The sequence below is a fragment of the Rhinolophus sinicus genome, linkage group LG04 (assembly GCF_036562045.2).
Source record: "Rhinolophus sinicus isolate RSC01 linkage group LG04, ASM3656204v1, whole genome shotgun sequence".
Taxonomy (NCBI): domain Eukaryota; kingdom Metazoa; phylum Chordata; class Mammalia; order Chiroptera; family Rhinolophidae; genus Rhinolophus; species Rhinolophus sinicus.
The window spans coordinates 99496229-99521217 of record NC_133754.1 but is presented as its reverse complement, the minus strand read 5'-3'; the positions used below and the strand labels follow the sequence as shown (position 1 = coordinate 99521217).

The 24989-nt window shown below is 35.6% G+C and overlaps 1 protein-coding gene across 6 annotated transcripts in view; it reads right to left on the bottom strand.

Annotated features, from left to right (window-relative positions):
* PAN3 (poly(A) specific ribonuclease subunit PAN3) overlaps positions 1-24989 on the bottom strand; it is a 134333-nt gene that overhangs the window by 74123 nt on the left and 35221 nt on the right. For 4 of the 6 annotated variants that reach the window (XM_019736448.2, XM_019736451.2, XM_074330062.1 and 1 more), the window contains exon 5: positions 18405-18566. The exons of the other annotated variants lie outside the window; for them this stretch is intronic. In XM_019736448.2, coding sequence (XP_019592007.2) covers positions 18405-18566 — 162 coding nt within the window. The remainder of the gene's footprint in view (positions 1-18404; positions 18567-24989) is intronic. 6 annotated transcript variants of the gene reach the window in all.

Genomic DNA, 24989 nt, shown 5'->3' with positions numbered 1-24989 from the left:
AGCTGTCTTAAGGTGATGTGATGAATGAAAGAGAAACTACTAATATTTCTGAACACTGGTCAGGTTTTTTTAAAAATCACATAGTAAACTTATAAAACCATAAAATACCTTTCATGGTACAACTCCTTAGTCGATCTCAACTAAAGCAAGTTGATTGATCTCAACTTGCTTTACCTGTCTTAATGGCTTTGTAAGTTGCTATCAGTAATCTTTCTACTCTGAATGAAACACGACCTGGTGACTTTTTCTTAACAGATTTATTAAATATAATTGACATATAATAAACAGCACATATTTAAAATGTAAACTTTTATAACTCTTGACATAGGTTGACAATCATGAAACCATTACCTAAATCAAGATAATGAATACTATCCATCATGCCCAAAATGTTTCTACAAGCCACAAAGCCTCTTTTAAATTCCCCCCTTCCATTCCTCTCTCTCCACTACTTTGGTCTCCAGGCAACCAATGATCAGCCTTTGCTCACTATAGATTAGTCTGCATTTCCCAGAATATGAACGAACCTTATATACATATGTATGTGCTGTTTTTGACTAGCTTCTTTCATTTGGCATCATTTTAAGATTCATCCATGTCATTGCCTCTATCAATATTTCTTTTTTTTACTGCTGATTTATATTCAATAATATCGAAAAACCACAGTTGGTTTATCCTTTCATCCACTGGCCAACAGTTGTCTCTGGTTTCTGGCTACCACAAACAAAGCTGCAATGAATATTGGCGTACAAGTCTTTGTACGGACACGTTTCATTACTCTTGGGTTATCACTAGCAGTAAATGGCTTGGACATGTGTTATCTGTATATATAACCTTTTTAAAAATTGCTCAGCTGTTTTCCAAAGCTGTTGTACTATTTTAATATATTCACCAGCACTGTATGGAGAGATCGGATTGCTCTACGCATTCAGGAACAGGAGCTTTGGTCAGACTTCTTTCTTCTACATTTTAGAAATGTTAATAGGTGTGTATTAGTATCTCATTCTGGTTTTAACTTGCATTTCCCAAATCACTTACTTGCCATTATATCTTCTCTGGTAAAAATGTCCATTCACATTTTTTTACTATTTTTATTGGGTTTGCTTGTTTTCTCATATGGAATTTTGACAATTCTGGACAATTTCTCAGATCTGTGATATACAAATATTTTCTCCAGATCTATGACTTGTCTTTCCATTCTCTTAATAGTATCATTCAAAGAACAAAGGTTCTTAAATTTTGATGAAGTGCAGTTTATCAAATTTTTGTTTCATGGGTCATATATTTGGTGCTGTATCAAAGAAATATTTGCCCAACCAAAGGTCACAGATATATTCTTCTGTTTTCTTAAGTTTTGTTTTCTCATGTTTTACATTTAGGTCTATGACCCATGCTGAGCTAAATTTTGTAGTGTAAGGTATGGGTCTAAAGTAATTTTTTTGCATAGAGATACTCAATTATTCCAGTACCACTTGTCAAAAACATCATTCTGTGTCCACCAAATAACCTTCACTAATTTGTTGAAAATCAACTATGTATCAGTGAGTTAAGTTCTGGACTCTCTAATCTGTTCCACTGATGCCAATCTATCTCCATGCCAACAGCACTTTATCTAGATTACTGTAGCTTTACAGTAAGTCTTGAAGTCAGGTAGTTAAGTCTTGCATCTTTTTTCTTGTATTTTTTAAACTTGGTTTGTTTTGTAGGTCCTTGGCATTTTCCTATATTAGAATAAGCTTGTCAGTTTCTATTAGCTAGCCTACTGAATTTTAATAGAGACTGCACTGAATCCATAGATCATTTTGGGGAGAACTGACATCTTAAAAATATTGAGTCCCCAGATCCATGAACATGCTATCCATGTCCATTTACATAGGTCTTCTGTAATTCCTCTCAGGAACGTTCTACAGTTTTCAATGTACAGGTCTTCAGACCTTCTGTTAGACTGATACCTATTTACATTTCTGATATCATAAATTGCATAATTTTTAAAATTTCAGTTTATGTATGTATCAGTTTCCTGTGGCAGTTGTAACAAATCACCACAAACTTGATGGCTTAAAACAACAAAATTTTATTCTCTTACAGAGTCCGGAGGCCCAAAGTCCAAAACCAAGGTGTGGGCGCTCCCTCCACAGGCTCTGGAGCAGGATCCATTCCATGCTTCTCTCCGAGCTTCTGGTGACTGCCAGCGTTCTCTGGCATTTCCTGGCTCGAACCCCATCAGTTCAATTTCTGCCCCCAACCTCACATCACTTTCTCTGTGTGCAATCTCCCTCTGCCTCAGTCTTACAAGGACACATGTCACTGGATTCAAGGTCCACTTGAATAATTCGGGATGATCTCAATCTCAAGATCCTTAACTTAATTACATCTGCAAAGACTCTAAATGAGGTAAAATTCACAAATTCCAGGGATTAGGACCTGAACCTACCTTTTGAGGGCCACCATTCTTCACAATAGAGAAATAAAACTGAGTTCAGTGTGTCGCTTTTGTATCATGCAAACTTTACAAACTTTACAGAATAGCTTTTCTTGTAGATTCCATCTTATTAGGTACAGATGACTTATGTTAACTATAGATGATTGTGTCTCTCTGAATAAAGACAGTTTTCGTTCTTTCCAATCTCTTTTATTTCTTCTTATTACACTAAAACATCCAGGAAAAATGCTAAATAGAAGCGGTGAAAGCAGACATTCTTCTTCTTTCCTTACTTCTAATCTTAGAAGAAAAACATTTCATTTTACACCATTAAGTATAGTATTAGCTGCAGTTTTCATATAGATGCTCTTTTTCAGGTTCAAGATGTTCCTTCGTATTTCTAGTTTGCTGAGAGTTTTTACCAGGAATAGATGTTGGATTTAGTCAAACGTTTTTTCCTATCTATTGAGATGATCATATGGTTTTAGTTGGGTGATATGATTAATTATATCAATCAAGTTTTTAATACCATGTTTCCCTGAAAATAAGACCTAGCCACACAATCAGCTCTAATGCATCTTTTGGAGCAAAAATTAATATAAGACCCAGTATTATATTATACCTGGTCTTATAAAGACCTGGTATATTATATGTCATATCATATATCATATTACAAGACCCGGTCTTATATTATAGTAAAATTAGATTGGGTCTTGTAGGAAGGTTTTTCACTACAAATTCCATTTGTTTAAAAGATTTAGTGCTAATCATGTATCTATTACTTCTTGAGTGAACTTGAGTAGTTTGTATCTTTCAAAGATTTGTTCATTTCATCCCTTTAGTGGTATCCCATGACTTTTGACGTTTTCATTTTCATCCACTTCAAAATACTTTTTGATTTCCCTTTCTATTTCTTCTTTGACTCACGAGTAATTTAGAGGTATGTTATTCAGTTTCCAAATACTTGAAGATTCTCCAAAGATCTGTTATTGATTTCTAATTTAATTTCACTGTGGTCAAAGAACATATCTGTATGACTTGAATACCTTTAAATTTATCGAGACTTGTTCCATGACCTAGCATTCATCTGTCTTGGTCAATGTACCATGGGCATGAAATGAACAGGTATTTAGTTGTTGTTAGACAGTGTTCTATATATATCAAACTGGTAGTTACAGTTGTTCAAGTCTCCAATTTCCTTACTGACTTTGTCCTTCTTCTATCTTCTATTATTGAGAAGAGAATTGAAATGCCTATCGTTTGTCTATTTCTCCTTGCAATTCTATTAATCTTTGTCTCATATATTTTAACATGTTTAAATGTATAAACATTTAAGAATGGTATATCCATGCTCTTCATGAACTGTCCCCTTTATCTTTATCAAATGACACTCTTTGTCCCAGGTAATATTCTCTGCTCTGAAATCTACTTTGATGGCTATGACTATAGCTATCCCAGCTTTCTTTTGACTAGTGCATGGTATAACTCATAACTTATTTTTCTCTTTATGTTTCAAGTAGTTTTCTTGTTAGTTTCATATAGTTGGATCTTGTTCTTTTTTTAATCCAATCTGAAAATCTCTGCCTTTTTATTGGGATGTTTAGATACTTACATTTAATATGATTATTGATACGGTAGGGTTTAAATCTAGCCACAATCTTGCTATTTGCTTCATCTGTTCTTCGTTTGCCTTTTCCTTTTTCTGCCTTCTTTGGGATTAACTGTATTTGTATTTTATTTTATCCCCTCTTAGCTACAACTCTCTGTTCTATTACTGTAGTAGTTGCCTTAGATTTTATAGTGCATATGTTTAACTTATCACCAACTGACTTAGTCACCTCGGGCCAAAATAAAATACCACACACTGAGTGGCTTATTTTCTCATAGTTCTAGAAGGTTAAGAGTCCAAGATCAAGGCACCAGTACAGCTGGGTTTCTTCTTGGCTTGCAGACAGCCTTCTTGCTGTGCCCTTACAGCAATAGGCCTTTTCTCTGTGCACATGCATCCCTGGTGTTTGTTACAACAGTGAATGAGGGCCCAATCCTTATGACCACACTGATCCTTAATTACCTCGTTAAAGGCCCCATTTCCCAATACAGTCAAATTAAGGGTCAGGGCTTAAACATATGAATTTGGGGGAGACAGAATTCAGTCCATTAACACCCACTATCATAGAATCTTAAACTACTTCAGATACAGTATAGCAAGTTCACAATATTATATTTCCATTTCTCCCCTCCCAGACTTTGTACTACTGTCATCATAACATATAACACATTTCTATATATGTTATAAACCCTACAATAAAGTTACTAGTTTTGCCTTGAACAGTTATCTTTCAAAGAGACTTAAATAATCAGAAGGAAAGTTTCTTATACAGTGATATGCTGTTTTGGTCAGTGATGGATAACTTATATGATGGTGGTCCCATAAGATTATAATTGAGCTGAAAAATTCCTTTCACTTGGTGACATCGTAATGTCGTTTTGGTCATGTGTGTGGTGATGCTGGTGTAAACCTACCTACTGCACTGTCAGTCATATAAAAGTATAGCAGGTACAATTACATACAGTACAAAATACTTGGTAATAATAAGCGCTTTTTCCTGGTTTATGTATTTACTATACTATAATTTTTATCACTAGTTTAGAGCAGGGGTGTCCAAACTTTTTTCAACGTTTTTCACCAAGGGCCATATGCGGTAAAATACACAAACAGCCAGGCCACTCACTCAAGGTGAAGTACATATTGCCTCACCTGGTTTATTTAAGTAAACTAAATATATTTTTGGAATTTGCTGCGGGTTAATTAACAATGGATCATGGGCCGCAGTTGGCCCACGGGCCGCAGTTTGAACACGCCTGGTTTAGAGTACTTTCTACTTAAAAAAAAAGTTTGCTGTAAAACAGCATGCCGTGTTAAAACAGCAGCAGCCTCATATATTTACTGTTTACCTCATCTCTCAATTACATAATTTTCTCTTTTACTTGATTTAATCATGTTGTTTTGTATGACAGCATGCCATATAGGCTTGCAGCCTAAGAGCAATAAGCTATATCATATAGCCTATGTGTGAAGTAGGCTATACCACTTAGGTTTGTGTAAGTACATCGTACAATGTTCACACAATGACAAAATCATCTAACAACTCATTTCTGAGAACATATCCCCAGTGTTAAGCAACACATGGCTGTTTACTCATGTAATTAATACTGTGTTTCCCCGAAAATAAGACCTAGCCGGACCATCAGCTCAAATGTGTCTTTTGGAGCAAAAATTAATATAAGACTGGGTATTGTATTATATATTATATTATATAAGACCTGGTCTTACAGTAAAATAAGACCGAGTCATATTAATTTTTGCTCCAAAAGACGCATTAGAGCTGATGGTCCGGCTAGGTCTTATTTTCAGGGAAACACGGTATTTCCAGTACTCCTCACTTCTTTGTACAGATCCAGATTTCCACAGGGTATTGTTTTCCTTCTGCCTGAAGTACTTCATTCAATATCTACTGAAGTACCCTTCTGCTGATGATGAATCCTTTCAACTCTTGTATGTCTGAAAAAGTGTTTCCTCTTAAATTATTTCAAGAGTCACAAGAAGTGGTACCTTTCACCATCTTTCCCCAAAAATAACATCTCACATAACCATAGTGCATTTTCAAAACCATATTAATTAACACTGGTACAGTAGGTTTAAGTAAACTACACACCATATTCAAATTTCATCAGTCTTTACACGCACCTATTTGGTTTCATTCTTGCATGATATTTTTTCCAAGACTAGAATTCTAAATTGACATGTTTTCATTTACCGTATTTTAAAGTCACTGTGCCACTGTCTTCTGGATTGCATTACTTCCAGTAAGAAATAAGCTGCATTTGCTTTCCTCAAAAAGGGATTATTTTTCCTCTGGCTGACCTGGTGTGCCTTGGCATAGTTTCCCTCCCCCCGCCCCATGATTTTTTTCATGCTTGTGTTCATTGGGCTTCTTGGATATGTGGGTTTACTTTTCATTCAATTTGGAAAGTATCTGCCCATGAAATACTTTTTCTGTGTAACCCTCCACTACCCCGATTCAGAAACTCCAAATACAAGTGTGTTAGGCTGCTTTAAGTTACCCCACAGGTCACTTTTTCTCCGTTTTTCCAGACAGTTTCTACTACTATGCCTTCCAGTTCACTAATCTTATGTAATGTCTAATCTGCCATTATTCCCATCCAATATATTTTTCATTTCAGATATTCGTTTTAAATTTTAGAAGTTTGATTTGGATTTTAAGTATCTCCCATGTCTGTGCTAACATGTATACTCTTTCCTCTAACTTCCTGAACATATGGAATACAGTTATAATAACTGCTTTGATGTTCTTATATACTATTGGTATAACATTTCTAGGTCAATTTTGATTGATTATATACTCTTCTATTTATGAATCATATTTTCCTACTTCTTTACCATGTTCGGTAATTTTCAATCAGATGCCAAATACTGTTACTTTTATCTTGATGGGTGCTGAATTTTTTTTATTCCTATAAATATTACTCAGCTTTGTTTTCCATCATAGTTAAACTGTTTAAGAATGAGTCTGATCCTTTCAGGTCTTGCTTTTAAACTTTGTTAGGAAGGACTACAGCAACATTTATTTTAAGGCTAATTTGGCCCCAATACTGAGGCAAAAGACTTTTCATTAGCTCACCTGATGCTTCATGAACTATGTTTTGGACGTTGTCTGGTGAAAATAGGGGACTATTCTTGGCCTTAAATAAGCTCTGAGAATTAATTCCTGTAATCTTTTCAGAAATTTCTTCTTCTAGCTCAAGTAGCCTCCTTACTCTTATCTTTTGATCAGTACTCAGCAAAAGACTCAAGGGAAACCTTTACAAGTGTCCGATGTTCTCTGTATAAGCTCTCTCCTCTTCTTTTTCTTGTAAACTATACCCACCTTGGCCTCTGTGAACTTCCAGTTTGGTATTGTCAATTGGATAGGCTCCACTTGAGTTCATTCTCCATGCACCAGGCCTGGCAGTAAGAGCTCACATAACACAGCTCACTGCATTTGTTTCCCATCTATCAGGGATCATTATCCTCCACCACCTGATATCTAATGTCTTGAAAACTGTGGTTTCATATATTTTATTCAGTTTTTTTAGCTATTTCTGGAGAGAAGGTAAGTCCAATCCCTGCTCTTCCATCTTAGCCAGAAGGCAAATCTAATAGCAATGCTTTCAAAACATAAGGTATTCCTAATTTGATCTTAGGTTATCAATATATAAAAATTAACCAACTCCTTGTTTTCGTTAGATCAGACACCAGTAAAAGGTAAAGAGGTACTTTGCAATTACCATTTCAAATAATTTTTGAGCAAATCAATTACTGCCCTATGAAGCTCGTTTTTTTCCTCCAAGTCTTGCTTTGCTTTCTATATCATCTCTTCCCAAAACAGGTAAATTATGTCACAACTGTCCTTTTGATAATGCAGATATCTTTGAAACATCAAGTTATGGAGTCTATTCTACATTGTAAATAATTCTCAAATTCAACTCTTCTACCCATTTCACTGTCAGTGCCCTAGTCTAGGCCACCATCATCTCTGTTCAGGCAACATCATCCCAATGGACCAACCTGACTTGTCTTACTCAACTCCAATCCATCTTCTACTTTTCAACCATGATAAAGGAGAGTCAGAGAAAAGTAGAAAAAGAGAGGAAGAGAAGGAGGAGAAAGAGGAAGCGAAAGTGGAAAGAAAGGAAGAGAAGTAGTTTTGTTTAAAGACTTTATTGCTGAAATCCAATTAGATTGACCTGGTCAAGTCTCCACTGTCCTTGACTGAATTAAGCCAATTAAAAAACAAACAAACCAAGAGATAAAATGCTAATATTAATCTTAACCTTATCTACTTTTTTCCAAAACCTACAATTCCAATCTTCCATCTTCACTATTATTCTTCCCTCTTTGGAGTGACAAAGGAGCCACTTGGGACTAATTCAAAAGATTCATGTCCCAAATAGGTAGGGTGGGTGGGTGGGTGGGTGGGTGTGTGTGGGTGTGTTTCTTAGCAAGGGCAAGGAGTACTGAATTCTTTTGGAAAGGTAGAAGAGGAGATATTGGCAACGTCGGAGATAAGGGAGGAATAAGCAAGTATTTTTGTCTTCATAAAATGATCTAAAAACGCATAAAAAGATGAGACCCATGGTCATAAGGAGCAGCCCCATTCAGAGCTATTTTTACTAGTCTTCAGTGTTCATAAATAACAGAGAATAAAGAGGAACAGGGTAAGACAGAAAGGAGAAGTCAAATGGCTAACCAGAACCTCAAAGTTCACGTTTCTACAAGATTTTTTTTTTTAATTTAATGGGTTGTTATTTCCCCATATTTCAAGCAAATCCAAATATGGTCAATTTAAAATTTATTATAAAAATATACTCAACTTCTTACTTATTCAGAAACTGACCTATTCAAGACCAGTCAAGGCTCATCTTATAAGTTGGTTCCTCTGATAAACATCCCCAATAGAAGAAATATATTCTAAATAAATCAAAATAGAATTGATGGAAACAGTGAAAGAGCACTGATTACTAGTGCTTCCAAGAGATTCAGTGTTCTTTTAAATACAAGTTCTCTTATTTATAATTTGAGTATCTTAAGGGGAAAGCAGCATGTATATGTCAGAACCTGCCAAATGAAAATCAATTAGTAATAAGCTTTATGTTATGGTAGAATTAAATAGAAAAAAATGCATGAACTCAGCAAAAAGTGATTCTCTCTATATATAACAGCTTGAAATTACAGGCACGTAAATTTCCAAAGATACTCATTTAGTTCATCCTTTACAAAGTTTGCCAGAAATAGGTAATACTACAAACACTGTTCTTGAGAATAGTCTGATAATGTGAATCAAATTGAAAAACAAACATGCTTTTTAACCTAGTACTCCCACATCTGGGAATTAAAGTTAAGGAGAAAATCACCCAAGTAGAAAAGATTAAGTTCAGCACATTTTTTAATTTATAATTATTTTCAAAAAAAAGGAAGTAACTAAAATATCTCTCAGTCAGGAGATGGTTATGGAGATTACAGCACATACAATAGTGTGTAGCCATTACAAATTATGTCGACTGATATATTTTCATGGACCGTGGAAAGAGGCCCATAGCACTACTGAGTACAAATAAAATAAAATAAAAATTAGGCTACAATACAGCAATTATACTAAATTGCTATTTTTGTAAAATAGTGTGCTTATGTGTAAGAGAAAGGGGAAGGAGCGAGAACGTGTGCGCGCGTGTACGCGTGTGCAAAAGGATGCCAACTAAAGATGCTCGCTATTGTGTTAACAGACATTATTTCTGGGTGGTGAGGGAACTGGGGACATTTCTGCTTCCTTTTTTGTACTTCTCTGCAGTATCTGAATTTTTTTCAGTAAGGACATACAATTTTTACAAAAATGTTTTAGGAAAGTTTCTTAAGATTTGTAAAGCATGAAGCCACTTACACCTTACCCTTTCCTTTGCATGTCACCATCACTGAATGGAGTGGAATTACTATAAGAATTCAAGTAAAATATGCAATATTTCAATGGAACCAGCAGAACCAATATATATATAAAAGCAGAATCTGTATCTGGATGATAGAAGACATTTAAAAACAAAAACAGGTGAACTCCTCCTCTTCCACTTAAAATTTATTTACATGTCAAAGTCCTCCAATAACAGTAATCATTAATGGTTACCATGTAGTTCACTCTCCACATTACTCTCCCTATTTATGTGTTGATTATCTCAATAAAGCTGGAAAAAAATATTACTCTCCCTAAAAAGAGAAAAAAAAACACCCATTTAGGTCAGTTAATGAGTAATCCAGGAGAGTGAGACGCTCACAGCATTCCAGAGATGCAAGAATTATTTTTTATAGCTTTAACTATCTTCTGTACCTATACACATCTCCTATCTATAGCTATATACATTGCATAGTAAGAGAAATTTACTTAGAGGCATTCTATCTAACCAAGATCCTGCCACATTTAATCACAAAATTTAACATACATTAAGGTTTTTCAAACATTTTTCCACAATGACATTTCATCATGAAACTGGATCAAAGAAAAATTTAAGAAAATGTAAAAGGCACTAAATTTCAGGACTGATATTAGACCAAAGACTCATCTCGCCAGATAACCTTTAGTGCAGTTTCATTCCTTGAATTATTTGAGTAGCTGATACATAACAGACACTGTGCCAGGCACGGTGCTAGGCTGCGGAGAAGGAAGGGACATAGCACACTGTGCTCCACAAGCTCATGAACTGGCATTTACAAGTATACAATGTACCCTGAGCCCCATGCCACATCCCCAACAGCTCAGAACACCCACAGATCAAAAAAATATTAAGTATGTACAGTGTGCTATACATGGTTAGTCTATAAGCAAAGTTACACAGACATTTATTAGAGCAATGTAAATGCTACAGAAAAGCTATCTATTCTTAATCCTTAATTCTGTCTAATTAGGTTTTAAGACCACATGCTTGAATTGAATCCTAAGACAAGTTTAATGAGTCAAGACAGAGGGAAGGACACACCCAGCAAAGTGAATGTTCAACGGCAGATGCAGCGAGAGCTTGGGTCTCTTCATGGTACTGCAAACACTTCAGTAAGTCTGCAGCATAATCAGGAGGTAGATCAAGAGGTACCTTGGCTACTTTTCTAAGAGATCTGGATTTTATTCTAATGACAAAGAACAGATGACGAAAACTAGAAGATCAGATAATCACCCAGGTAGTGGTTTAAAAGATACAACCAGTAGCAGGAAACCAGATAGTAGACTTAACAATAATAATAGTCCAGGTAAGAAATGAAGGTAGGCTCAGTAATAACCCAGGCTTCAGTTATAACCCAGTAATACTGAAAGTGAATACAAAGTAGTACAATCAACAGAGCGTATCGGCTGAAGGATGCAGCCAATAAGGCAGACGGAAGAGTCAAGAAGAATCACAAATTAGACAACTATGTGATATCAATGGCCAAGACAAAGAGCGGGTGTATAGTTGTGAATGAGTGTGCACAGATGTGTGTACATGAAAGAACAGGTTTGAAGGAAAAGATGTCGTGTTCACTGCAGACATACTGAATTTAAAAAGTCTTATGCATATAGATGTTCAGAAGAAGCTAGTATTGAGAGTGCGTGAGAGGACTGGGAGAATAAAAAAATGTATCTGGGAGTCCAATGTGAATAGGGAGTAGCTGAATGAGGACGTGAGATCACCAAGGGGCACCATGTGGAATGAAGGGGAAGAGAGTCAAGGACAGACCTTGGGAGAGTTCCTGAGGGCAGCGCAAAGAGGACAAGAGGTCCCCAAAAGACACTAATGAAGAACAGTCTAAGAGCTAAGAGAACAAAAGTTTCAAGGAAAGAGGAATGGTCACCAATGTCAAATGCAGCAGCAGTCAAGCAAGAACTGTTACTTTTGGTAGTTAGGCAACCTTATCAAAAAGATTTAAGTTAAGAGTGGTCCAAGTGAAAGGCAGAATGCTAGGAATTAAGGGATGAATGAAAGATGAAAAAGCAGACACAATAAGCAGAAAGCCTTTCTCAAATTGTATCACAGTTTCCCAAAAGTACTGACCACAGACCATTTCCTCATGCAGCATTCCTCTAGAGCAGGAGCGATTTCAACATGGCATGTTTATAAACTAGGAGGAAGAAATCATTATCAAGGGAGAGACTGTCTAAAACTGAAAAGGGACAAATAATGGAATAAATTGCTAGAAAGAATAAAGACAGGTTCTGAAGCATTTACCGTGTTTTCCCGAAAATAAGACCTAGCAGGACCATCAGCTCTAATGCATCTTTTGGAGCAAACATTAATATAAGACCCGGTATTATATTATATTATGTTATATTATACCCAGTCTTACATATTATATTATATTATACCTGATATTATATTATTTATATTATGTTATGTTACATTTTATTATATCATATCATATATTGTATCATATATTATAGACTCGGTCTTATATTAAGACCGGGTCTTATATTAATTTTTGCTCCAAAAGACGCATTAGAGCTAATGGTCCTGATAGGTCTTATTTTCGGGAAAACACGGTAGTACAGGAACACCTGTTTGTCTGAGGCAGGAGGAAAAATACTAAGGGTACGAATGAAAATGTACACAGGTAGAAAGCTGACAAATGAGGTCATTCATTCTCAATGACCTTTACCTCCTCTGAAGAACAGAAGTCATTTAACTCAAGTGATAGAGGGGGGCTAAGTAGGTTTTAGGAGAATGTTAAAGGTGTAGAATAGCAGCTATAAAGAGGAGAAAAGAAAAGGGTGTGGGATGGGATGGGATGGGATGGGGCCAGAAAGCAGCACACATAGAGTAATGCCGTTTTAGCTACACCATAGTTCTATAGCTTTTCAAAGTCCTGAGGAGCCCTGAGTAGACAGGTTGAAGTTTCACACTTATAAATTCAAATCCATTCCACCTAAGGCCCAAATGATCCCACTTCCTGGGCCTAGAGACTAGAAATCACCTGAAATAATACCAAACCTTACCACAAAACTAACTAAAGGTTCAAGTATACCCAGTAAATTTGCAAAACCTCCCTGGAACCTTACAAGCACCAGTAACAAGCAACCAGAATTCACAGACTTTATGGGACAAGAGATTTTAACGTGAACAGTCTTATAATTAAACATTTCTAACAAGAAATGCCATTTAATCAGACCACAAGGGGGAAAAACACCATCAAAAGAGACGCTGACAAACAAGGATGAATCTCCTAACACACCCACAGTCCAACAGTTCTCATCCATCCACACCACTTTGGAGATAAAATAGTAACACTAATAACTTATCATTCATAATCCAATTATTTCCAAAGGTCTGAGACAAATTAATGTAATTTCACAACATGTCATTACTTTTCGGTAACTGAACCAGAAATACCTGAGAAGTCTACAGAATCGTGCATTTCCCATCCTTTCATTCAACTTGACACCTAATTCCTAAGCAAATGATGGGAACACATTGTTATTCCTTCAAAAAAAGCATTTTCAAACTAATTTTTAAAAATATTCAAGTGCATCAGCATTAAAATGTGAGCCCCTAAAAAACACTTAAAGTCACTGCCTCATTAACATCTACTAACTGCTTGGAAATTTGAATCCTCACAACAATTTTGAGAGGTAGGTGATAAAATATTTCATTCCTAAACAATAGCATTTGAACAGTGTAATGATAAAATAAATGAAAAATCTTGAATTCAACGTATAGATTGACCAGGCAGAGGGATGGGTAAACTTCCTAGGCAGAGACTGAGGAAAAGATAAGTGAATTTGCAATCAGGAGAAATGCGGAGTCTCAGGTGACCATCCACCTACCATGTGCTTGATGTCTAGACTAAAATCACAGGGAAAATACAAAATGGAGAAGCTTTGGTACTTAACAACACTGTCAAGAAGTAATTAAGACTACTACCAGGCTCAGAAAATTGAAAAGTATCAAGAATACTGGGCAATGTTAACTTTGAGTTTTAACCAAAACAGAAGAGCCCCTACATTTCAAAAGAAATCACCATCCTATAAACAAACAGAAACAAACAAAAAAAGAAATCACCATCTTATGTTTTAAATCAGTTATGATAATAAAACTAAGCAATGGTAACATATGGTGGCTACAAATCCTGGAAAATTTATGATCCATTTTTTAAAATATATAAAAGTCTCAGAATAAATGAGCACAAATTGCATATATTACCTAATAAAAGAAAATTAAATGGTAACATTTAGAGATAAGCAAAATACTTTCAGGATACAAAAATAAACACATGCCTAGTTTCAAATATTTACAATCCAGCAGGAAAAGACAAACAGGTAAGCAAACAATATAAAACAAGTAACTGTTAAACAACATCAAGCATTATGGAAACTGAAAATTTTTTTTTTCTTTGAGTTGTTTGAGCAAGTATCCACAGAGATGGTAGCATTTGATCTAACTCTTGAAGGAAAAGGAAGGAAAGTTTTTTTTCAGGCTCAATTAACAATGGTAGAGATACAAAGGTACAGAGAACTGACAATGCACTTCATATTACATGAGGTATGAAAGATTCCGTGTGATTAGAATTTTGTATGTGTGGATGGTTAGAGAAAGAGACCTAGAAAGGCAGAACAAAACTTATTCAGAAAATACACTTAGGATATAAACTAGTTGGTAGTATGAAAAAAAAGGAAAGCAGAGAAAGATAACTGCAGAATTTTAAAGAATAGGGATTAGAGGCAGACATATAGTAGGAAAATCTCAGGATTTAGAATTAAATAGATCTGGGCTAGAATCCCAGCTCTATCACTTACTAACAATGAGGCTTTTCAAAATTGCCATTTCCTTATTTGTCAAATGGGGACAAACAAAGCCTTAATATGATGGCAAATAGGACTTGGCCAATATATCGTCTTTCAATTGCTTTCTCACAATAAATGGTAGACTGTGGAGGGTGACGGGGAATAAGTCAAGATATGCAGCCTCAAGTGACTGGGAAGATAAAGCCATTAACTAAAGAAGGAATATAAGAAAATATTTTTTAAAAAACAGATTTGGAGAACAGAAAAGTACGGTCAGTCTACATGACACAATTTGCGGTGATAGTGGGATACAGATGTATATACATCGACATGCAAAGGTATCAGAAGGCACAAAAAATTGGGTCTGGAATTCAGAAGAGAGTTCTAATAGAAATGAAATTTTAGGAACCTTAGGCATACAGAGGAAAGCAAAGAACAGGCACTCACAAGGAGCTAGGGATAAGACAGAGAGTAAGGAAAGCAGAAAAGAAAGAGTTTCAAACCTAAAAAGGTGGCCAGCCGTATTAAGCATTGAACATAACTGCTGGATTTGGCAATTAAGAAGGAGATCTCTGACAAACTTTGAGAGTAGTTTCACCAAAATTCTGATGACACCAAACTGTAGGCAATGAAGGAATAAATGGGTGGTAAAGAAATGAGTGAAAAAAGTGAATCTAGTCCAATGGTCCCCGAGTAGAAAATCCATAAACATAGTAATGGAGACCAGATGGGCATTCTCAACATCCCAAACAGTCACCTGAAGACTAAATTTAGTGTCCACCAAGCTATAAAGACTAGGAAAATACTAAGTTTCTTTGATTCTCCAATTAACATACTACATATTTTTTAGAATGAAAGCATGTGTCACTATTTTACAAATGTCCTTTCATATCATGAGATTCTTGGTAGAAAATACATAAAAATATTACTAAGCACTAAAAGGTTGGGAATCATGGGCTCTTGAAAGTAATCCAGCATTGGAGAGAATAAGTGCAATTATCAATGATTCAGGTAGAAACCTTCAGAGAAAGTTTTTCTTCTGTTTTAAGATTTTTGTTTGTTGGTCATTTGGTTGGTTTTCTTTTGTTTTCAGAAGTGGAAAAACTCCTAAAGACATTATTTAGGTCAAGAATAAGAAATCAATGTAAAGAAATATTTCAAGTTCCAGAAAGAAAGGTGGTGAAATGTCACGGAGAAAAAGATGAAACACAAGGGAAAAAAGCTGACCTCACAAGTACTGCAAAGTTATGCAGGAGTCACAGTCCACGTCTGGAAAACCACGTTATGCTTTCTCACCCTCAGAAAAGTTGCCCCACAGAAGTTCAGTTAACCAGTTAGTTAATTAAACCAATTAAAGCTCTGGTAGAACTAGAGCTATATTTCTGCTCCTCTACGTAATCTTTGTGCTACTTAGCTTCTCTGAAGATGCTTCTTCACTGAACAATAACATTTGTCCCATAAGCTATAAGGAAGACCAAATGAGACAATATACAGAGAGTGCCAAAAAACCGTAATACACATTTTAAGGAAAAAGCTGTATTAAAATTGTAATAATATATACCAATAACAAAAGATGAACACAAGTCATGTGTATACATTTTTTTGGCACCCCCAGTATGTAAAGCGCTTAGCACAGTGCCTGGCACAAAGTAACCATTTAAGAAACACAGCTATAATTACTAAAATAAAATATAGATAAATATTTCTCTGATGTTAAGATTGAGAAGACCTAAGTTTTAAAGGAAAGAAAACAAATGAAACAGGAAAGATTAATTTATCTGGTAATACAATCCTTTAAATTTTTTTATGTGAAAAACATACAATATTAAAAGAAAGCATCATACAAAACTAAAAAAATACTAGTATAGAACTGATTTATATAAATTATTTTTCTTATACAACAAAAAGATAAAAACCTCACTATAGACAAATAATGCACTGGCATACTCTTTGCTCTGCATAAACAGTACCAGGTACCCAACTTAGGAGCCCACACAGATGGTAATGGAGACCACATGGGTATTTTTCAATACTTCAACATGGGACATATTTTTCAATACTTATCACAATGGGAGGTATTACTGCCCTCCCCGCCATTATTAGACCAAGCTATAAGGCATTCCTTATGTCCTTAATGGAAAAAAACTATTTGAAGCATAAAATAATAATAGTTTTGAAATATTCGATTCAGATAACACCAATTCAATCTTTCTCACACTGAACGCAAATCTATTAGTAGCTGTTTTATTTAAAAATAAAGTAAAATTCTAGCAAATATTCTTATGTTAACGTAGCAATTTTTCAAGCAGTGATGAAAACTGCCACTGGGATAAGGGGAGTACCTGAGGGGCGGGGGGGGGGGGTCGAGTGGCTATAGCTCTGCATTTAACAGTGTTTCACTCAACCTACAAGCAGTCCCAGTTCCACCTGTATCTATTCTTACACAGTTAGGATCCGACCTATTTTCAGACTTTCTTTTAAAAACTGAAAAATAATTCTAACAATCCACATCAAATCTTGCTCCTTCTGATCTCAGACAAAAATTCAGTGAACTATATTGCTATTCATAATTGACATATCCAAAACTTTACACTGAAATTTTAAGTATATAATTATGTGAACCCTTCCCCTCAAGTTTTTCCTTATCTTTATATTTACTACCAAAATTTCAGCTGGGATATATACCATGTTTTGCAATATTTAGAATAACTTCTTTACTTCTGTACCTAAAGCAACACAGGCATTGCTATAGTATTAATATTGAACAGACCACAATATTGTGGAACCTCTTTATAAAACAAGGTTGATGACAGAAATAAAACGAAGTTGTTAACTTTGTTTTATCTTTTTTACATGTGGTATGTGTATGTGGGATTACAGACTTTTGGCTAGCAATATATCAGAAGTACCAGCTTACTCAGAAAGTAAAGAAGCAAAGATATTCTACTACTAGATAAATTGTTAATTTTGATTAATAGATCTATATCATACAATTACCAATTTTTTAATGAGAATATAACAAGTATAATCCAAACTGAAATTGAACATGATTCAATTATTTTGTTGGTACTTCAAAATCTTGTACAAAAGCTAGCCTTTGAATTATAAAAATTTGTTTTCCTTATTCAGCATTGATAAGGCAGAGTCAAAGACTAAAATGTATCTGTAATAACTCTATGACAACATACTATTGAAGGTGGTTTTAGAACACTCAACAAGTTTGTTCACGTATAATTTTTATTTCCAAAAAGGCAACACATGAGCTTCCTGTTGTTTAGATTCCAAATAAATTATATTTTCTGTAATAAATTTTATAATGTGATTTTTAAATATAGTACCCTGAATAACTTTGTGTATTAAAAATAACTGAACTTAACTGTTAACAAGATCCAAAAGGGAAAAACTAAATTTAGTAAAAGAACAGGAAAATATACAAGCAGAGAAAGCTCAAAAAGCCACCAAAAAAAATCATTGAGTCGGTTAATGGGCCACTAACCTCACTTTGATTTTAAAAAAAAATGTCCCCTAAGTATATCATCTAAGCCATCCAATCTCACACCCACCAACCTCACAGACACAGAAAGCAGCCAAGATAGTCACTTTCAAAAAATGTCTAATAAAATTATTTTTACCTGTAAATTGTTTTCTGTGACTCTGTTCCACCAAACCATATTGATGGGTACTCCTGATTTACACCTGTCGGCAAGGCAGCCAATAGGGTTCTTTGCTTTTCGTGCCTTTGATCCCATCGGAACTAGCCTCTCCTCCAGCATCCCCAGGCGGTACTTCCTTGGCTAGGAAAAAGAAGGAAAGAGACCAGGCCACTCCTAACATCCCCCACACTAATCTAAACTAACATGACGAACAGAGAGAAGATATCAGGAATGGTGGAGTAGAAAACAAGTAAAATACCTAAGACACCCCCTCTAATGTCCTTATCACCCCCCACCACTTCCCACCCCCACCCCCAATACACACCTCCAAAATAACCCACACAGGCTGAACAATATTATATAAAGCAACAGATGTTTTAGAGAAATACATTATAATCTGATTTGGTAAGACTTTAATGAACAGAAATTAACTTATCAGCAAAGTAAATGCTTTGCAAATTTTTTTCCCACTGGCACTTACCTATTCTCACTGCAATATGAAGAAATGGCTTCAACGGCACAAAATACAAGTAAAAAAAATTCTATATATGTTTCTGTATTAAAAATAATTACATACTTTACTGTTCCTCATCTCACTGCCTTATTCCCTGAGAACTACCCCCATTTAAAATAAAAAGCTAATTCCTGAAGAATGGATTTTGTTTTTAATGTTAGTGGTTGGCAGGGTTTTTATATATGTGAAAATTAATGACAGTTTCTACCATCTTACTTCTCTTAATTGTAGCACATTTGCACTAACTTGCATCTGAAAGGGAATCTGTATATAATTTTTTCCCTTTAAGGAATACTGATACATTCCTAAGAATGTATCTAATTTAAGACCTATAATAAAATCTACGTCTACTCATCGTTCTGTCACAAGACTGTTGGAGCAAATAATTAAATTAACTTTCTTCAGAAAAGGTGTCATGGCCAGACAAATATATAAAATACATAAAAAGTAAGTTTTCCAGTATGAAGACAACCAATTTGAAGAAAACACTTGATTTCAAAATTTCAAAATGACTTTGTAAATAATGCCTATAGAAATTATTCTGTGCAATTTAGGTTCTCCACTCCACAAATGGGCCTCTGCTATGTTTGTCTTTGGTTTAAGAGGGAAAAAAAGATTAAAATTGAGTAAGAAAGGCAACCAGTCTACCTACCTACCCAAAAATTATAGCAGTGGGTCAAGTTTCATGAGGCTAAAACATTTCCACCTCTGTGTAATTAACTGTGCATCAATTCATTACCCTCTATGTCTACATCACAAGCAACTTCGGTAGATGAGAATAAAAATGTACCTTTGGAACATTTCCTAGTATCATAGCTCACAACTATAAGGACTTGATATACAGCAAAAATAATATAACCTTCAGCTGCTTTCACTGATTTAAAATTTGTATTTTAGAAAATGTCTTGGCTAAGGATTATCCTATCAGAAAAGTTCAACACATCAAACAGTACTTATTTAAACAAAACCACAACCTGTCAAGGACTTACACTAGGACACCTAAATTCTAGCCATGTATTTGAAAGCCAGAAAATTATTGCTTTAAATGTTCTTCTGTTATTCAGATCCTTTACAAATTCTAACTGCTTTTGACCCAGTTATTACAATTAGTGCATTTGCTTAGAGTAGTGCATTAAGCAACATAGAAAAAAAGGTTTTAAATCAATCCAATGTATCATTCTCCCTCCCCAAGAGCTCTCATGTTTTTTTTTGTTTTTCCAAAGAGGAATTCATCACTCCTCTCCCTCCACCCCACCCCCAACCTCAACCCCAACCCCAACCCCACCCCCACCCCCACCCCCACGCCCAAACCTGTAATTAGCCTAAGCCTTTTCCTTTTAGGTAAGAAGAGACCCCCAAACATGTGCCATTACAGATTTACGTTTCTTTAATACACAGCCAGAGAGTAAAGTCTAATTCAAAAGTAAAACCTTCTGTGCGGTACTGCACATTAAGACCTAAGGTACCAATACCATGAAAAATACCATTATAAACAACAGAAGACAAAATGGCATCTGAAAAAAAAAAGGCAGCAACAGAAATCATGATAGTGAGGCAAAAAGACTAAGTAAAGAAGTCTCATTGCACAGAAAGTAAAGTATAGCAAAATCTCATCTGTAAACTAATTTCCAAATTATTTGGACTACTATTTATCCCTTAAAGAAAAATTGTATTTTTTTTTAACTTTTATTTATTTAAGTGTGTTTTTCCAGGACCCATCAGCTCCAAGTCAAGTAGCTGTTTCAATATAGTTGTGGAGGGCGCAGCTCACAGTGGCCCACGTGGGGATCGAACCAGCAACCCTGGTGTTACAAGCATCACTCTAACCAACGGAGCTAACTGGCCGCCCAGAAAAAATATATTTTTAACTAACCATCTGAGAGCCTATTTTTGTATCAGGAACTATTCTAAGTACTTGGAATACAATGATGAATAAAACACACAACTTTCCCTCAAAAAGAGGAGCTAATGTGTAGGTAACAAAGTCATGCAAACAGAACATACTCACTGTGATATAATAAATGCATAAATAATCAAGGTACCAATCAAGGGCAGAGACAGAGAAGGTTTTACAGAGACGGTGGATGCCTGAGCAGTTTAAAGGAGGAGTAAGTGTGGGTGGATGGATGGGTGAATGGATAGATAGATACAGAGATACAGACAGACAGACATGTATCGTAGTCTAGGAAAAATGTGTACACAGAGGCAAACAGGCACGTGGTATTAAGGGGAAACCACAAGTACGCCACTAGTAGAGGGCCAACCTTAAAAGCAAAAGATGAGGCATGAAAGCAATAAAACATTTTTTAAATGAACTGTTTTATATCCTAAGGCAAGGAGTTTGGACTTCATTTCATGGGCACTGGGGAACTCTTGAAAACCTAGGAATGAGAACTAAATTGGAAACAGGTAGACAAACTAGTGGACCCTGGCAGTGATCCATGTTAGAGGTTCTCAACCTCAGTGATACAGACTGGATAACTCTTTGCTGTGGGGGCGTCCTGTGCCCTATAAGATGTCCAGCTGCATCCTGACCTCTATCCACTACGCCAGCAGTACCACAGCCCCAGCTGTACCACAGCCCCAGCTGTGAGAACCAAAATATCTTCAATGTTCTCTGGGAGTACGAAAAAACTGCCCCCATTTGAGAATCACTGCTTAGGTGAAAAATGCGTACTCAACTGGACAGAGCTAAGGCCTGGCTGGCGGAAGATGTGCTGGGTTAAAAACAACTACTGGGGATTATCTGAAAGTAGGGGCTAAGGGCAATGGAGAAGTCAAATGGAAGATGAGAAATTACAAGGAGCAAACAAAGTTTTATGGGAAATGTCTGTTTACCCCTGAAGTTGTTCCTCTAAAGTTTTCTGAGTTCTATGAGATTCAAACCCCTCTTCCAGAGTCAACAAAAGCAACCACTCCTCTTCCCTTTCCCTTAGCTTCCAGTGAGTCTTTCCTACGCCAATCCTGAGAATGTGATGGTCAAAAACAAAAAAAGGAAGTCCCCTAGTTGACCCGCCATTCTTCATAGCCTTGCCAGGCCAGCCTGCTGGTCATTATGGAATGGCAGCATTTTAAATGCCATGTCCTGTTGGTAAACACCAGCTTTTCTGCTCCACCTCCTAGTAAGTCAATATTGGACATCAAAATTCCCAATCTTTTTGTTACTGTGGTAATATATCCAGCAGAGCCTGTCACTGGCTATTTTTTTTCTCTCTCTCTAATGTAGACAATATTTACTTTAAGTCTCAAGACTCACTACAAAAGTGACTGATTTTTATCAGTTTTCACAAAACCTAAATAAATAGCATAATAAGACAGTAGCTGAAAGTAGTTCTACCCTTTTTATTGGGCATTTAAAAAAACAACTTAGGGCTGGAACAAAAGTTTTTAAGGATAAGACAAAGTCTGATACTATATTCTGGATTAGCACTTCTCAAACGGTAGTGAACACACGAAACGTCTGGGGATCTTGTTAAAATGAAGACTCTAATTCAGCAGGCCTCCAGTGAAGCCTGCAGTTCTGTGTCTCCAACCAGCTCCCAGGCAGCTAGTGCTACTGGTCTCGTGCCCACACTTCGAGGGGTCAAGTTCTAGAGAATGTCAGAGGAAAGACCTGGGGAAGAAACAAGTACGGCACAAACAGAAGTTGGGATCACCAGCCAAGATAAAAAGGAACAGGGTTCAACAGTCAACTCCTAGCTTGACCGCGATCCTTAGAGCCTTCAAGAAGAGTACTCCTAACCCCCAAAACCCTGGCTCTTCAGAAATCTTTACCCTAATCCATAAAAGCTCATTCCAAGGGTTTAGGACTAAGGGAAATTCACTCTCATTCCTAACAAATGACCTAAGTCTCTAGACTATGTCAAAGAACAAACAGTAAAAGTTCATTTTTAGAACTCTTTTAGTTCCACACACAAATATTTTTTCATTCATCCATTCATCCAACATTTCAGCATAAGGCTCTTTGCCCTTCCTAGTGAAACAATGATAAGCTCTCTTTCCCTAAAAAGTTCAGTCTAGAAAAAAAAAAAAAATCTATAAATACCACTGCTTGTATAGAAAATGTCATTAAAGTTACCAACAGACCAATGTTCAGTGCACAATTCTTTTGATAAAATTGAAAAACAGCAACTTCTCTATAATGCTTCACATTTCCAACCATAATTTACACATCACAATTTACATTACACAATTACATATAAAAATCTAATTACTAGTAATAAACTAGAGAAATCAAATTGTTATCCAATGACAAAAAGTCCCCAGTGCCCTGAATTTTAAGAACCCCCTTTAAACATCAAAAACATACTGTGCTATCACTATTTGTACTCTGAAACAATGAATGATGATTTAAGGTTACTACAAATAACACTTCAATATGATTTGCTTTTTATTAATCAGAACATCTTTACATACTTGAAAAACAGTAGTACACATACAGAAATATTACCTCCCTCAGCCAACGCTTAATAAACATATTAATTCATTACCTTTTGCAGTAAGAACTCAGCAACCTACCTCCAACCACTCCTGAGGGTCCACTTATAGAAACCTCTGGCCTAGAATTTACTGTATTTTTTTTTTTTTTTTTAATAAACCTGCATTTCTTTTACAACCTCTTCTGGCTGACAATGGTCTTCCTTCAATTAATCAATATCCTGAGAGTTTGGTATATTTGTAATGATGAGGACTAAATATAAGATTATAATTCCATTAACCATCAACGGCTATCTAAACTCATTGGGAAAAAATAGACCACAACTGATTAAAACCATTTGAATTTCTAACATCTAATAAATTCACTAATTTCCATATAATCAACACAGGGCACTACCTGTACCTAATCTATAAGTTAATTAGGTGTGTCAAAAATCTTGCATTTTAAAGGCTCCTACACCTAATTAATTTAGAATAATAAATCGAGATCTACAAATCACTGCAGCTTGGGGTCCAATCAGTTGGACCATGAGTAAAAGACTTAAAATTCAAAATAAGTCAGTCTCAAAGATTATGTTGTATTTTGTCCTGCCATTCATTAGCAACTGTGGGCTTTTCATGAAAACATATTAAGTTCCTTACATTTTCATTGTTGAAATAAAGACAATAACTGGATGGGATGCACAGAAAAAACAGTCACTGCTAAAGACTCACGGACAGGGAAACATCTGTAAACAAAAAAGACCTTATAATTTGTGGAGTCAATACACAAATGACATACAGGATGAGAGGATGAAAACAGAGGATGCTGCTAAGTAAAAACTGACATAAATTATAGCAAAGCAGGATATACATACACACATAAACATATCTTTAAGCTCTACCATGAGTCAGATCCTGAGGGAAGAGTCCCCCAATATTATCTACATAAATGTAAGAAAGCCTACAAAGCAGTCCTTACTTGTTCTTAAAAACTCAATGCTACAATGGAGTTTTATGCCAGTAAAAACAAGATCAGGTGAAACACCCTTGCTAAGCAAGGCCACATTCAATTTCTAAAAAATCGGCACGCCAAAATGCAACTTCTGTTACTCTTCTGCTTTAGAATGGAAGCAGAATACAAGACGTGGAAAAATAAAATACCATGCAGAAGCTATGAAAATATCTTCAGTGAAAGTGAGTAAAGCTGTGTTTTTTTAAGTCATTAAAGTTATTTCCACAATAAAGTATCAGCTGTAACGATCACATAAGTTTTTATACGAATTTCAGTCCCTTATCAAAACCAACCATCATGCTAAAATGCTATTCGCTGATTATGAACAGGTTTCCTTCTGATTTACTTATATTTACATCCTTGATTAAATTCGGCCTTAAAATGAAGCACAGTATCTTCAGAAATGCTCTTTGCTATAACTGAACTTAAACTAAGGTAGTGGCCAATTGAAACTAATCTCACACACATTCCAAAACAGATAAATGTAAGTTTTAAAACTGCAGAATCATAAGCAACAGAGCACTTCAACCACCACCCTTTGACAAGCACAAGGCACTATGCCAAGCACTTTACACCCATTAATGCATTTATACTCATAATTCTGTGAGACAGACACTAT